Source organism: Argentina silus (assembly GCF_951799395.1).
Source record: "Argentina silus genome assembly, chromosome: X".
Lineage (NCBI taxonomy): Eukaryota > Metazoa > Chordata > Actinopteri > Argentiniformes > Argentinidae > Argentina > Argentina silus.
In genome coordinates, this window is record NC_139653.1 from 23,374,034 (window position 1) to 23,391,171 (window position 17,138).

A 17,138-nucleotide genomic window follows, 5' to 3' on the forward strand; every position below is an offset into this window, starting at 1 on the left:
CAGCGGACACCCGAGCAGGTGTCATTATCGTATAATAGCTGAATAAAGGGGAACCTGCACAATGCTTGTATAATTCATATTATCTAGGTCCTTAGGCTAGTTTTGTTTTATAGCCTATTTGATCGAAGGTAGAGATTGTAGACTTATGCTACAGTTTTTCCTTTAGCATGGGCTGGTAGGCTACTTAATATTATTAATTTAGTAGCGTATTTACATGAGATAAATATTTTGAACTTTAAGATAGGGGTGGGAAAACTAATTAGGAGTTCTAAATTATATTATAAATGAGATGCTCTAGGTCTAGTTTTTTTAACATTTTAATCCACACAATGTTTGCTTACCTTTCTGACATGTCCCAATTCCCTTGGCCATTAGCGCGTAGTGGTTCAGTCGTGTGGTAAGGTTTCCCATGAGGACAAACGCTTCAGTTAAAACAACCAGGTATAAGGACTGCTCCTGTCAAATCGCTCCGTGAAGGACTTGCTCGTGCGACTCTCCTCCTGGAACGCCAGAGGCAGGTCACTGGGGCCAGGTGCTCGTTCCTAGGCAACCTGGTGTCCCTAAACCTCATGTGTCGCAAGCTCTCTCTATGAGGATATAGCCAATGTCTCATTAGTGGGCTTGCTTCAGCAAGTCAAGCTATTGAATTACCTGTGTTTTATGATTCATCAAAACAACAAAATGCTAAAGTTGATTAGGGCTATAGCTTGATAATGTTGCTTGTATCCCCCCCAAATTAAAGAGAGGACAAATGTGTTGTACATATATTTAAAACCTTATAGCTATAGGTTTGGTATAGACCTAAGAATAGGAGATTCAGAGTTTTTAACATTTCTCTTACCCCAATTTCTTTCATTGGACAGCTAAAGCAAGCACAGAGCGTTTGGAACACCAGGCGTTTCTAATTTAGAGATCAATATTAGAAAACGGTATATTTTGAATGAATATGCCTCTGCATTTTTCAATAATCTTGCCATTATTGCATCCTTTCAAACATAGAATTGAGGGTTGAAAACAACAAGTGGAATAGATATTAGGTCCTACACCCGGCATGCAAAATGAATAACTAATTAATATGTCACACAAGCACACTTGAATGTGACCTCGAACCAAGGAAATCATTCTCTCTGCGTGAGAGTAATATTATGTCCGCATTTTGGCATGAAGCCTGCAACACCCTCCTTCAACAGCGGAGTCATGCGTACGCGGACGGACTTCGGATGGGGGTCTTGACTTCCAATCCTGTCAATTGCGTTGTTGTGAAATGTCTACTTCAGTATAAACAATTGGGCTGAACTGACTGTCCAATAATGTACTCTATTGCGCTACCTGAAATCTGCCGTTGGCCCATACCAGGGTAAATAGTGGTAAATAGCCTACTGTCCAATTCTTTGAGATCGTCACCAGGAGCTGCGGCTAGGGGGCAATTTATTTTCAGTAGCATATCAGGAGATTGAATTTACTGACTCACTCAGATAAATTCACATTCAGAAAGTATTCACACTCAGCCTCATCTGTCCTCTGGAGTGACCTTGCCCATCCCACTGATATAATGTCTGTGTCTAAGCCAGGATACAGCTCTATCCTAAAACTTGGCAGGACAACCACGGTTGGCACCTGCAGTGCTCTCCCTATGATAATCATGATCACAGAGTGAATTAAACCAATATTGTAGATTTCACTATACAGTAGCTCTCCACACACTTTTCATTGAACAAATTTCAAGACATGGGTTCAGATTCTACAATATTCCTCTCACCATTTGTGAAATACTGCTGAAACCTACGGTGTGTTATTGTATGATATATATACTGCACGTATCACATAGGAAAGGAACCCAGAAAGACACCGATCTAGACATTGACTTGGTGAAACGTCAGTGTCAACTTATCCAGGGTGGGGTCAGTACCATTACCATGTAGTTCTTTATCACGACTGTGCATCACTATCAAACATACACATTCCTATTGTTGTCTTGACAAAATGAAGGAATCACAGAACAAACAAAAATGAGACTATTATAACTTGAACACATTCATGTTTATTCAGTAAAAGAGTGAATACAGCTGGTGTTATAATTTCTCCCTGTACATCGAAACACGGTTACCAATGCAACCGCACGCCTGGTCTCTATAGCAACCTGTATTATGCAGTCCCCCAGATCACTTGTGAAAGCCTCTAGTAAATCAACAACTCATGAAATAAGGCATATTAGTTCATCAGTATTTTAGCCATGTACTTGTAGCATAAAAAAGGGAAGAAATTAGTTACTAAGTTTCAGTGTGGTTAAATACATATATATCTGCATACATACATTTGCAATAAATATCTACTCTCATATATAACACAACAGCAAATGTACAGGAATAGAATGGTACTGTGGTGGGAAACGCCCTGTGTGTGTGAGAGGCTGCTTAAAGGGGCAGTGCTTGGATATACTGTAGGACTATGTGTTCTTTCTACTTATCCATGTGTCATAGTACACACCATTACTTTACTTATATATATTTACATCTCTCTGTCTCTCTATCTATTTTTCTCCAAGTGGTTAAAGCGTACAGTATAAAATCACAGTTATGTTATATGTTTTATATTTCAATATAAATAATATATATCATATTGAATCCGAATCATATCTATTCTCGTAAAGGGTATAAAAACTCAGCCAACAATGGGAATGGAATAGATTGTGTTTATGGTGTTGTAATACTGGGATCTTATTGGTTCTGAGTGTATGACCCCATAGCAAGATCGCAGTACGCTGGAATTTGATTGCCAGTTGTTTTTCTGATTACCAGTTTTATTACATGGAGTCAAAGTCCTGGTCACTGGGCTCAATGACCTCTGGGGTCATGACTCTCCCCATGAAAAGGATAGAGCCTAGGAGAAGAGAAGAAGAGGAGAGAAAGGATAAGCATCTGAGATCAGACACCTAAGTGTGCAGGCAGACAGACAAACAAACACACACACACACACACACACACACACACACACACACACACACACACACACACACACACACACACACACACACACACACACACACACACCTGTCCTCCGGTTTCTGATGACAAAGAAGAATGGGTGATCAGCCATGACCTGTGGGTACAGCACCAGAGTCCTGGTGAGGGCTATCATTCCTATAGGAGAGAGGGGGGGTGGGGGATAAAGAGAATGAAAGAGAAGGGATAGAGCATTTCAAAACGACACCATTCCAATCCATTGCCACTCTAATAAAACAACAGAAGGGGACAGTGTTTGCATATTGTGCTTGTAGATGTACAGTATATGCAACCCTACAGTGAGAAGAAACACTCACACACTCAAAAGACATGAGAGAATAAGAAAGAGAGTGGGTTCTGAGTGGGTTCTGAGTGGGTTCTTCAGTGAGCTCTGATGAAATTACCTGATCCAGCTGCTCCCTCTGACCCCTCCTCTGTCACCTCCAGGTAGGCCTTCTGTACTGCCTTCCCAATAAACAGGTCCTTCCCATCTGGAAAACAAATACACACACAAAGACACACAAATATCATACACACAGATACATACAGGAATACACTCACACACACTTTAAACACTGGAAATTGGCTGAAAGGTCAAAACTATTGTCATCCCCTTGTCTTTTTCTTAACACGTGTAATAGGTGAAAACTGCAAACAGAGGTAGAATAGTCTGACATAATGTAGGATTGAGGTGTTGGGATGATTTTGTCTGCACACAAACCCAGGGAGATAACACTTACTAAAGAGACTCTTTGCATACCCCAAACATGTGAACACTCAAAGAGGAGTGTGTGTGTGTATGTGTTAGAGGGTTCGTACCTGCCATCTCACCTGTCATGGCGGAGAGATCAGCGTCTTTAGTGAAGATATTCTTGATTCCCAGCTCCTGTAGGGTCTCCTTAAGGTCCACTTTCTGCTCTACCTTAAACCTGACAGGAAAACACCTCCTCTGCTTTGCATAACCCTCTACTCCACTGTGAGTGTGTGTGTGTGTGTGTGTGTGTGTGTGTGTGTGTGTGTGTGTGTGTGTGTGTGTGTGTGTGTGTGTGTGTGCAACCTACCTGGGCAGGTAGACCTCCACCTTTTGTCTCTTGACGTTGTTGGCCCAATCCTCCAGCAGAGGGGCTTTAATGATGGGCTCCAAGGCAGCAAGCGGAACCTCCTGTCTGGGTAGAACAATCAGCATGCTCATGTCCTCGCCTTCGTAAGGCATCTCCAGCACCTGGTATACACCGCCAGCTTCTGTGGAGCCGTCACTGAACTCACCTGACACACAAACACACAAACACAGGAGGGTCAATGGTGTGCATGTAAATCTAACATGTGCATGTCAGTGTGTGTGAGTGAGAGAGAGAGTATGCACTTGCTTGAGCATCAGAGTGTGCTATTTCAGCTCTTTAAGTACATCTCTGAATGTCGGTCGACTGTTAAAGGCAGCAGCTACCCAGCATAGGGTCTATCTTCAGACTTTAAAGTTCCAGAGTAAAAATTTTCTCAAACTTTCTACAGCATCTCATAGGGGACCTGTCCTTATTCTGCAGCATATGAGCACTAACACACAATATCTGACTGTTCCCTCACCTGTGTGTATTTGTGTGTGTGTGTGTGTGTGTGTGCGTGCGTGTGTGTGTGTGTGTGTGTGTGTGTGTGTGTGTGTGTGTATGTGTGTGTGATGCACACACATACTGATGACACACATACTGTAAACTCACACATGGAAGCAAGAGGCAAGATAAGAATCCACCAAAGTAGAGTCATATGCATGAGATATAAAACTGACACTACTGATATGGACACATGAATACTGTACATCAGAGAAGAAGAACTGGATTCTTATTAAAACCCATGATACAGACTGCAAGCACCAATACAGACCTCAATGATGTACCACACACACACATACACAAACACACATACACACACACAAACACACACACACACGCACACATCTTGACAGTCCCTCCTAAAGACCGCTTCACCCTCACTACCCCCCTATACTAACCCTAACCCCAACCCCGAGACCTCTTCTCCCCTGTGCAAGTTCTCTCCTGCTAATAAAATATATTTAAAAAAATTGAAAATAGCCTACTGGCATTACGACTGCCGATGGCCCCTGGTGTGAGCATTGATTACTTTGTCTTATGATGACTGTTGGATAGATGATTCACTGACTTAAACAAATGTATTGTTGTAAGTAGCTTTGGATAAAGGCATCTGCTAAATGCCATAAATACACACACACACACACACACACACACACACACACACACACACACACACACACACACACACACACACACACACACACACACACACACACACACACAAACACACAAAGGCCCTACCGTAATAGAAGTCTCCTTGCTGGTACATCATGAGAGTCTGGACCTCACTCCCATCATCTTTGCTGAAGGAGAAGGTTCTGGTATTTTCTGGTCGGAACTGGTTCTTCCAGCTTCCCCGGAAGTAGACAGCATTTACAAGGGTCAAACGGGTCACACTACTGAAGTCATCGGCTGACAGCAGGTCACGGATCTTACCTTGGGAAAACACAAAAGATATAAAGGGAGATTTAAGGGGTGCGTACTCCTCTCCACCACCACACATACTCCCCCCACTACATACACACATACATACTCACTCTCAGTGTGATTCTCCACCCAGGCATTAATTTGATCAGCGACAGCTGCTGATTCGCTGAAGTCTACAGTCTCCACTTCTGCCCTGAAATACTTTCTTATCAGCCGCAAAAAGTTAGGGTTAAAGGTCACGCCCGTCTGCAGAAAAAGGCTGTTGGCCAATCGGATCACGTAGTGGCTGTCGTCATCAGACAGAGCCCCTGTCAGGTTCTGGAGCAGGGAGAACTCCTCATCTGGAGGTACACACACACACACACACACACACACACACACACACACACACACACACACACACACACACACACACACACACACACACACACACACACACAATGAAGGTTAGATTGTCTTTTGTAAATACATTGTCAAAAAAGGTGTCATGTGTAGTTTCTTGCGAAAGCTGCTTTATGATGAGTAATCCTACTTGTGCAGTACAGTAGGTGACCTCTCTCAGAGAGTAGGTGTGTATGAGTTTGTTCCCCCAGGTTTGTGTATGTGTATGTGTACCTGTTTAGATGGTCTTACCTGCAGGTAGGTGACTGAAGCCCACTGCTTGGCGTATTTCCCTCTGTGATGCCCCCCTGGCTCCAAGCTCTACCATTCCCAGAGCCACAGCCACACTGAGGGGGGAGAAGATGATGTTGTCCTCCCCCACCACAGACTGCAGCTGGTGGTACAGTCTGACAGAAAACTCTGCAGTGGTGTCCTCCGGAATGTCCGCCGCCTGGCAACCAGAGCCCAGCAACAGGAAGAGGAGGGGCAGGAGAATCAACATCGCAGAGCACACAGAGCTAAGGGTGAGAGGGAGAGAGAGAGAGTGTGAGAGAGAGACAGAGAGAGAGAGAGAGAGAGAGAGAGAGAGAGAGAGAGAGAGAGACTGCCAGTCAGTCATGCCAATAAAGCATAATAGAGTAAATGAGAGAGGGACAGAAAAGGGGTAATTGAAAGTGAGAGAAGAGGGAGAACGAGATGCAAAAGAGGACTCAGATTTTCTGATATTATATGATAAGATCATGACAAGGAGAGACTGATATACGATTTATCCTATTACAGTATGCTCTAACAGCAGTTGTACTGTATGGAGAAAGAGACAGATTGCGAGGAAAAGAGAATAGAGAAAATGAGAAAGGCGAGGAGACTCATACAGTATGCTGTAACTACAGTAGTGCTGCAGAGAGAATCATTATTTTGTACAGATTCACCAAATGAGCTCATGCATATTTCATCCTCATTCTTATCAACTCCTGTGAAATCAGCCTTTTTCTTCTAAATCTGCTTGCCTCAGTGCTGAGAGTGTTTGTGTGTGTGTGTGTGTGTGTGTGTGTGTGTGTGAGAGAGAGAGAGAGAGTAAGCATACTGCTTAAGCTAACATAGAATGTGTGCCATGAATGACGAGTGGCAATCCTCCCCCTCCCTCTATCTCCCCATTTCTCAATCTCCATTCCTCTGTATGGCCCTGGCTCAGTCAGACTCCCATACTTTCCTCCTTACCTCTCTGTCCAGTCCTTATCTGTACATCAGATATGCACTCTCCCATTTCTGCTGATCTCTTCCCCTTGTCTGTCTTTTTCCCCACCCTGTCCCTACCTATTGACCTCCCCCAACCACATGGTATACATATACACACACACACACACACACACACACACACACACACACACACACACACACACACACACACACACACACATTCCATAGAGATGAATCTAATAGAAGGAATGAGAGAGACAGAGAGAGAGGGAGAGAGAGAGAGAGAAGACATTGGTTGGATAGCTGAAGTGCTGAATAAGTTTAGATGCATGTTGTTGTGTTTATGTCCCAGTCTCATGCACTCCCACCATGAGCTAGAAGCTCCTGTCAATACTGGTAACTGCAGTTACATTGTACCTGAGTCAACAATGACAGCTTTGGTTCAACACTGCAGGTCTGCCCTAAGTACTACAATATCTTCCTTTCTCACCTCTCTTCTCCTACCATCGTTTCTCCTCTCTTCTCCTCTCAGTGTCACCTCTTCTATCATCCCCTCTCCATCCCTCCCCACCCTACTCTCTCTGATCTCAAAAGGGGCAGACCTCCTAACAAAGACCTCAGACGCCCAGTAGTGAGCTAGACAAAGATTGGGCAGATGGAGAATGGGGGGGTAAGTGGCACAAGGTAATGGTGATCATGGTCATGACCTTCTAAGGGGTGGGATGCGTAGTCTTTAATCAATCTACCGTCTGTAAGGATACACCTGCCCAGGTAAGCCAGGTTGCAGAATAGAGAAGAGGGGGATTACTTGTAATGGTAACACCTGTGTGACCTTCTGAGTTGTGGCCTGCCAGTTGTAAGCGTACACCAGGCCAGGTCTGAGCAGCTAGGAGCACAGCTATGGCTCCATCCATACCACTTAGGGAATCCCCTGAGTCTCAGATGAAAACCAACACTCATCAAACCCCCATGCGTACTCTTGACGTGACGCCAGGCAGCATAACTCAATACTGTTGAAATCAGACAAACTTTAAACCCAATAGTTTTAAACCCTGCACAGTTTAAAGTCCTTGCCGTTTAAGCCTAATAACTTTCTTAAATAAACGCAATTAAACCCATTGCCCTTTAAAACCAACACTACTAAATCTCCACTCTAATCCTTACACACTGATTAAAATACAGTCTTTGACATTTATAACATGACGCCATTCAAAACCACACAGTTTAATCCTAAATGCAATTTAAACTCAACACCTTTAAGAATGCATGCTCAAAAAGCCAACAGAAATAAACTCAAGGACACACTGACCACTTTCAGACAGAGGGGCTTATAAACCCAAATTCACAGCCACCATATTTCCCCCTATCATGAAAAGTCACACACACACACACACACACACACACACACACACACACACACACACACACACACACACACACACACACACACACACACCATTTTTTTCTTGTACACCCTGATGCTACCCTTGACTCTCAGTGCTCGCTCCAGTTCTGTCATTCCGTCAGACATACACACAACACACAACACACACACACACACACACACACACACACACACACACACACACACACACACCACTTACCCAACGTCACACTTTGCAGACTCAGTTGCTCATTCCGTCTGCCCTAAGACTCGTACATTAGTGCTGCTGACTGATGCACTCTTCTTTTCCACACTACTTAATGCACATTTATGAACAACGCATCTTATGCACAATTCTACTCTTGACATGTTCACAGACTTCTAATTAAGCTATCCTTTTAAGTGACTCAGTGTCAGACACACTTGTTCACCTGCTAGGCAGGATGTTTGGGACAGGACCAGAAAGGGCCTAAAACAGCAGCAGGACTTGGGTAAACAAGGTAGCCCTGGTGGGGTCAGGTCAGGGTAGGAGAAGGTGGAGTTGGCCTGTTATGGACTGATCTGACTGCAGTACAGCGGTGAGGGACAGGGGCAGACAGATGGAGCTGTCAAGATCCCTCTCTCTGATAGTCCTTCAGTCAGATACACTCCATGGGAGACAGATGGTATCAGACTGAGTTGTGCTGAAGGTTAGAAAACACATTATGCAGCTGCATCCGTTAGGGTGTTTGGACCCTTCAGTATATACACTGTATCTCTGGAGGGCATAGCAGTGGGAATTACCATATCAATTTGCAGTCAAATGTTTTGGTTTACTGTAGTACTATAGTATATTAAAGAAATAATATAGAGAAAAGAGAGAGGTCGAGAGAGAGAGGTCGAGAGAGAGAGAGAATCAGTATCGCTTTGCTCCGATAACACACACACACACACACACACACACACACACACACACACACACACACACACACACACACACAAACAAACACACACACACAAACACACACAAACACAATAATCTCAGATTCAGAGACGTCCTTCAGAACTGTCTCCTGGGTCTGGGAACTGTTGAACAGATGTGTGTCTACTGTCCAATTATACAGTGTGGTATTACCATATTATGTCCACTAGATGGCGCTGTTTTAACATTTCTTTAGGATTTCTATTGGTGAATAAAGTATGAAATTGTTATATTGTTCTCAGTACCTGTTAAATCATTTCTGAATTTCTGCTTTGGAATACATACTTCAGAATATCATGGTAATAAAGCAACTTTTAATGAAAAATTTAGAAAGAAAAGAGAGAGAGAGAGAGAGAGAGAGAGAGAGAGAGAGAGAGAGAGAGATACAACATTTTAAAGAAAAGGGAGGATTAGAGGACCTTGGAGATTGCAGCATGAGAATTTAGCATTTCTGTCAGTAGGAATAGACCACACATAATCCTCTGTACTCATCTGTCACACAGCTGCAGTGCGCACACACACACACACACACACACACACACACACACACACACACACTCTCTCTCTCTCTCTCTCTCTCTCTCTCTCTCTCTCTCTCTCTCTCTCTCTCTCTCTTTCATGCTTCTACATTCTACATGTCACACCAATAGAAATCCTTCTTAAATATTATACACCAACCTGGATGTCAAGTCCATGATTATCAGTCCATTAGGATGTGTGATTATATAGTTGCATAACAGGTGAAGTAATGTGTATTCACACACTAGAACAATGTGCTCAACCTCAATGAACAACACATTAGATTAACAATTAGACAGCACCAGCTAGAGAATATCTACAACTCCCTCTCCCTCTCCCATCCCCTACAGTCTCTCCTTTCATCACACAGCCATGGTAATTGCATCAAATCTCTCCCCCTCTCTCTTTCTTTATTAGTGCACTTTTTCTTTTTCTTGATGACGAGGGGAAATCAGATTCTGGAAGGTTTCATAGTGACAGGTTATACATTCATTCATTGGTACCCATTAACCTACATTACCTTACTATCACTACTCTGAAACCAACCCAGGAATGTGCCATGGAACCTATGGGATGGTTCAGATAAACGCTACACAGAGAGTTCAACAAATAAATCAGTCAATTGCTTATCAATTGATTCTCCATCTTATTGGTAAATTAAATGAGGTGTCATGCGAGCTGCCTCAGGAATCCCATGATGCTCTTTGCCCACACCACAGGGGGCAAAAAAGGGCAAAGGCTTATTAATCCCTGTTAACAGACCGAAAGAGAGAGAAAGAGAAAGAGAGAGAGAGAGAGAGAGTCTGGGTGAGAGAGAACAGTGAATAAAAGACCTCCTTGCTAGGAAACAAGGCCTGACGTGGAGCCAAAGTTGAACCAAATGCTCCACTGTATGGCATGGCATAAAGGCATTTCAACTGCAAGCTTGCTTGACCCCCTCAAGTGCGTGCTCACACACACACACACACACACACACACACACACACACACACACACACACACACACACACACACACACACACACACACACACATACACACACATACACACACACACACACACCCATGCACAGAAAAACCCTAAAAAACCCTAAGACAGTCCTTTTAACACACACACTTCAGAGATTTGAGCTGTAATTGGATCGCTTTCTATTTGGGGTCACTGAAAGAAGTAAAAGACTGGAGGCCTTTTAAAATGTACTCAAGACTAGAGAGACTAAAGAGGAGAGGAAAGGTTACCCACAACTACTCTGTGTGAGTTGAGAAGGGGTAAAGGGAGGGAAAGGGGAGGATGAGTAAGAGAAAGAGAGGGAGGGTGAAAATGGTGGAGAAGGTGAGAGAAAGAAAGAGAGGGGAGGGTGATAATGGGAAAGGAGGGATATTGAGAAAAAGAGAGAGAGAAAGTGATAATGGGATAGAAGAGAAAGAGAGGGAGAAAGACAGAGAGACAAAATGTGATAATGAACAGAGAACATGAGCTGTCTCTATCACTCATCCCCTCTCATCAACAGCTCACCCACCCCAGAGAACCACTGATCAATCAGCAAATCAATTCCAGCCCTGAGGACAGTGTCAGTGAAGGAATTCATTGTAATGCATGGAATGTAATGAATGTAATGTAATGAGGAATGGTATCACATGTGTTTGATACCATTCTGCATTCCATTCCTTGCATTGCACTTCTTCTGATTTCTATCTCCACCAGCCTCCACTGGTGTGTGTGTGCATTTGTGTGTCTTCGGACCAGAGGGGAGAACATGGGTCAAAGCTATGATAAGCTATTAAAGCTATTAATTCAGTAGCCAAAGGTATGTAAGGACAGCACATCTATTGTATGATAGAATAGGGTGATACCAATGATAAATGTGTTTGGTGGTTTCTGTGTGATTACAACTATATAATGCAATTATATCTATGTTGTGGTGGGGAACAGTACAAACAATCTATCTGGATCTCCCTCTTCTTTCACTGTTGTTCTTCCCTCTCTTTTCCCCCCTTTCTCCCTCTGTCTATGACTCCCTAATCTGACTCTCCCTTGCTCTCTCTCAATCCCCCCCATCCTCTCATCCGCTTTTCTCTGAGAGGATATGATAATCCCCAGTGTATTTGGTACAGTGGCGTGTACAGATGAAAACCTGCTGTTTCACTCTGTGTGTGTTGCATGTGTGTTTTTGTGTGTGTCTGTGTATTCAACCGCACAATTCTACCAAACTGTCTCATGCCATTCACAGCACATAGCATGGGCATACAACTGCATAATAATAACAATAATAATTGTGTGTGTGTGTGTGTGTGTGTGTGTGTGTGTGTGTGTGTGTGTGTGTGTGTTTCAGACATGTCTTTTATCATCTCTACATGACCTTTTATCTTATTTACATTGAACTTTCAGTGATACAGGTTAGTCTTGTTCACTATGTTTTGTGACAGGTTTCGGCAGGTTGCCTAAAAGGATATTTTAATTTATATAAAATCTCTCATTTGACAGTGAACTGTTTCTACATACTGTTTCCAAAGGTTATCCCTAGATGTGCTACAGGTTTGCCTGGAACCTAAACTCTGTTGTCTGTCTTGAGCTGTTGTCCTATTCCTGATCACCATATTTCACCCCCACCCCCAAGGCTGTGCAAGGCTGATTTGAAAGGCTTTTAATTATTGAAATGCAATTAATGCAGCACTCACTAGCAAGTGGGAACCAGTCACACACACACACACACACACACACACACACACACACACACACACACACACACACACAACCATACACACACACTTGAGCAATCTCACAGCAGGCGCATCCACATAGATTAGCTAATTATACTGATTTAGATGAGATTTACATGTTTGGATGTAGATTAGATTAATTCTCTTAATAATAAGATAAAATATTGCATTACAACAGATCACACACTAACCACTAACCTCTCAGCATCAGCATGCATAAATAAATGGATTATGTGAGGAAATAAGGAGCCTGAAGGTTGTACTTGGCGAGGCATTTTTCAGTCATTATAACGACTGAAATTTAGAATATAGAATGATGGAATCTTCTGCACGCTCACCTAGGCTACGCAATTCCCAGTTCATTTCAAGGCAACATAGCTTGTTTGGATAACGGTACCATAGTGCAGTGCACGCCCATACGCCTGTGTTAGATGCAATAACAAGTGGCACCCTTAATTATCATAGGGTACAAAGGGGAGAATATGTTTACAGTAAAGCGCGAGTAATTTTATTTCAAGGACACCCGCAATGTTGTCCCATTGGGCCTGTCTCATTTGGAAAACAAAACAAAAATAACATCGATGAAATCAGTGAGATATTTTCGAAAAATTGAGAAAACAACGTAAAAAATGTAAATCGTTCTTGTCATTAGGCTATTTCTCGTGGTTGCCTAGTAACTTCACAAGCCAATTGCCTCACCTATCGCTAAAAAATTAATGATCATGTGATAAAATCAAGAATTAAAATCACAAATCTAAACATGAAAGTGAGCATTGCCAACCTGATGTGTTTGCAGTATAGTGGGACTATTTCGTATTTTAGAATATTGTAAAATGCCTTACCGAACGACCAATATCGGGTGTGGAGGGGGTATTTGGAGGGGATGCTGTGCGGTCTCGTGTGTCGCCTCGCTCGTTCTCTTCACCACCGCAGCAGGTCGCTCACGGAGCTAAATATTTTCGCTGATGGTCCCGCCCTCTCTATACACTGATTGGTGTGTCAATGGAAATATGTATTTCGTGTTTAATAAAATAACCATAATAATCTACCATTTACTGTTGTTTCAGTCAATATTCACGTTATTGGGATTTGCAAGAGATTGTGTTTTTGGATAGTTAGACATATTTTGATACAAGAATGGATGTATTGGAATCCGAAATGACAGCTAGCTACCTAAGTTGTTTGGGACTTGAAGTTTCTACAGCTTCAGCGCATATGCATTTGCAACGTGGAGTGTGATCAGAAAAAAACTACAATCTTCCTCCCTTTTAGTACCAGCTGATAGGTGTTTACCCAGGAAACCTCGCTCCTCTTTGGCTAGCCAGACCCTCACGGAGTGACGTCTCACAGTGACCACACCTCTTTACTGGAGTACGGAAGTGCGGTTTCCAGTGGGTCCAGTGAGTTTTCAATGCGTTTACAAGTAGGGTACAATTGTCTTTTAACAACAATGCAGATGATTGACGGTGATGACTGCTAAATTCTTTGATGAACCTTAAACCTATGAAAAAGTTCATTGAAAGATAAAAATAACAAAATAGTGAATGTTAAAAGTGGCAGTGAGCTATTTGTAGTGAGGGTCAATGGGGAAACGACTTTGTACAGCATTAGAGGGGCGGGTTTAACATTTCTGGGATTTCAAAGCTTCCAGCATGAGTCCCTATGCAGAAATGAGAAAAGAAAACATACCACTGCCTAGCTACCTAATGGTAGCTACAAACCGGCCACCAGTGTCCCCTGCTCTGGACTGATATAATCAGTGTAGCACCTCCTATCCACTGTGAAGCAGGTAGCCAGCATCTTTAGCCTATTGCACGTTTGTAGTATAATATCATTACTATCATTATGATCATTACTAACTGAGAGCTTGTCAATTTGTTGTACCTGTCCTTTAGTTAGTTAGCTAGCTGGCATAAGGGAGATAGATGCTGGTATGCACATAGTCCGAGCGGACCTCACAACTGTACGTATGTGGGGTCCTATTCTCCCCTATGTTGGCTGCCGAGGGGATTCACTCCTACGTGATAAAGTCTTCCAATGGGCGGTCTTATCGTATCTGATTCCTGATTGTGATACCTCATTGTGAAACTAAAGTTCTCTACTTCCATACTACCCAGAAATACTTTCCAAATACAACTTTAATCTACCATTTAAGACGTATACTATGAGATAGATTAATGGCAATATTATTGTAAATAAATAGAGTACAACTCACAAATGTGTACCATGATCCGTAAACAAAAAACACTAAGCACAAATGTAATTTACTATCCACACACAAACACCTCTTGATTTGTATTTGTAAACCATTATTTTAGAGTTTCTGAATAAATGTTCAAACAAATGTCACGAAAAACAAAAGCAGTGCCTAACATATTTCCATAGTTATGAATAAAAGCATTGCGTTGTGTAGGTATCCAATTATTTAAATAAAACACTTTAGAATTATTAGAACTAGAACTGTCAAATCTGCATTTGCGGATCAAATAATGTCCGTGGATTTGTTTTCATTTGGTTATAGAATTTTGGCACTAACATTCTGCATGTTTATAGAGAAATGATCCACAAATGAATCTCAGTTGGCTATCTCTATTCAACTATAACATCTATGATCAACCCTATCATTGTGTCTGTTGTCATGGTCAAATGACAGCCATATTTACAAATAATTTTGCATTTATGAAAATAATGGTTTACATCTTTGTGTTTTTTATACCTATTGATGAATGTCCCTGCACTCCTTGTATATCTATCTATCTATCTATCTATCTATCTATCTATCTATCTATCTATCTATCTATCTATCTATCTATCTATCTATCTATATATACAGTTAGGTCCGGAAATATTTGGACAGTGACACAATTTTCATCATTTTGGCTCTGTAAACCACCACTATGGATTTGAAATGAAACAATCAAGATGCAATTGAAGTGCAGACTTTCAGCTTTAATTCAAGGGGTTGAACAAAAATATCGTATGAAACGTTTAGGAATTGCAACCATTTTTATACACAGTCCCCCATTTCAGGGGCTAAAATGTAATTGGACAAATTAACATAAACATAAATAAAATGTTCATTTTTAATACTTTGTCGAGAATCCTTTGCAGGCAATGACTGCCTGAAGTCTGGAACCCATGGACATCACCAAATGCTCGGTTTCCTCCTTTGTGATGCTTTGTCAGGCCTTTACAGCAGCTGTCTTCAGTTGTTATTTGTTCGTGGGTCTTTCTGCCTTTAGTTTTGTCTTCAGCAAGTGAAATGCATGCTCGATCGGGTTGAGATCAGGTGATTGACTCGGCCATTGCAGAATATTCCACTTATTTGAAAAACTCCTGGGTTGCTTTCGCAGTATGTTTTGGGTCATTGTCGAACTGTACTGTGAAGCGCCGTCCAATCAACTTTGCTGAATTTGGCTGAATCTGAGCAGACAGTATATCCCTAAACACTTCAGAATTCATCCGGCTGCTTCTGTCTTTTGTCACATCATCAATAAACACTAGACCCAGTGCCATTGGAAGCCATGCATGCCCATGCCATCACACTGCCTCCACTGTGTTTTACAGGTGATGTGGTATGCTTCGAATCATGAGCAGTTCCAAGCCTTCTCCATAATTTTTTCTTCCCTTCATTCTGGTACAGGTTGATCGTAGTTTCATCTGTCCAAACAATGCTGTTCCAGAACTGGGCTGGCTTTTTTAGATTTTTAGTGTTTTTTTTAATCTGGCCTTTCTATTCTTGAGGCTTATGAATGGTTTTCACCTTGTTGTGAACTCTCTGTATTTGCTCTTGTGAAGTCTTCTCTTTATGGTAGACTTGGATAATGATATGCCTACCTCCTGGAGAGTGTTCTTCACTTCACTGGATGTTGTGAAGGGTTTTTTCTTTACCATGTGAAGGATCCTGCGATCATCCACCACTGTTGTCTTCTGTGGATGGCCAGGCCTTTTTGTGTTGCCGAGCTCACCAGTGCGTTATTTTTTCCTCAGAATGTCCCAAACTGTTGATTTGGCCACTCCTAATATTGCCGCTATGTCCCTGATGGATTTCTTTAGTTTTTGCAGCCTATTGCAGCCAGGATGGCATGTTTCATTTGCATTGAGAGCTCCTTTGACCGCATGTTGTGCATCCACAGCAACAGCTTCCAAATGCAAATGCCACACTTGGAATTAACTCAGACCTTTTACCTGCTTAATTGATAAAGAAATAACAAAGGAATAGCCCACAGCTGTCCATGAAACTGCTTTTGAGTCAATTGTCCAATTACTTTTGGTCCCTTGAAAAAGAGGGGGCTACATATAAAAGAGCTGTAATTCCTAAACCCTTCCTCCAATTTGGATGTGATACCCTCAAATTAAAGCTGAGAGTCTGCACTTTAAGCCAATATTCATTATATAACTGTAACTTGAATATGTTTTGGTAAACAGCTAAAATAACAACTG

At 42.1% G+C, this 17,138-nt stretch overlaps 1 protein-coding gene across 1 annotated transcript; it reads right to left on the bottom strand.

Annotated features, from left to right (window-relative positions):
• Window positions 1-2,716: 2,716 nt before the first annotated feature.
• serpini1 (serpin peptidase inhibitor, clade I (neuroserpin), member 1) lies at window positions 2,717-6,416 on the bottom strand (the record flags this gene model as incomplete). Its single annotated transcript, XM_083695000.1, has 8 exons — window positions 2,717-2,880; window positions 3,051-3,140; window positions 3,407-3,493; window positions 3,822-3,931; window positions 4,064-4,268; window positions 5,348-5,542; window positions 5,644-5,874; window positions 6,167-6,416. The coding sequence occupies 8 exons, from the start codon at window positions 6,414-6,416 to the stop codon at window positions 2,804-2,806; spliced, it is 1,245 nt and encodes a 414-aa protein (XP_083551126.1). The 3' UTR covers window positions 2,717-2,803.
• Between the last annotated feature and the right edge of the window lie 10,722 nt (window positions 6,417-17,138).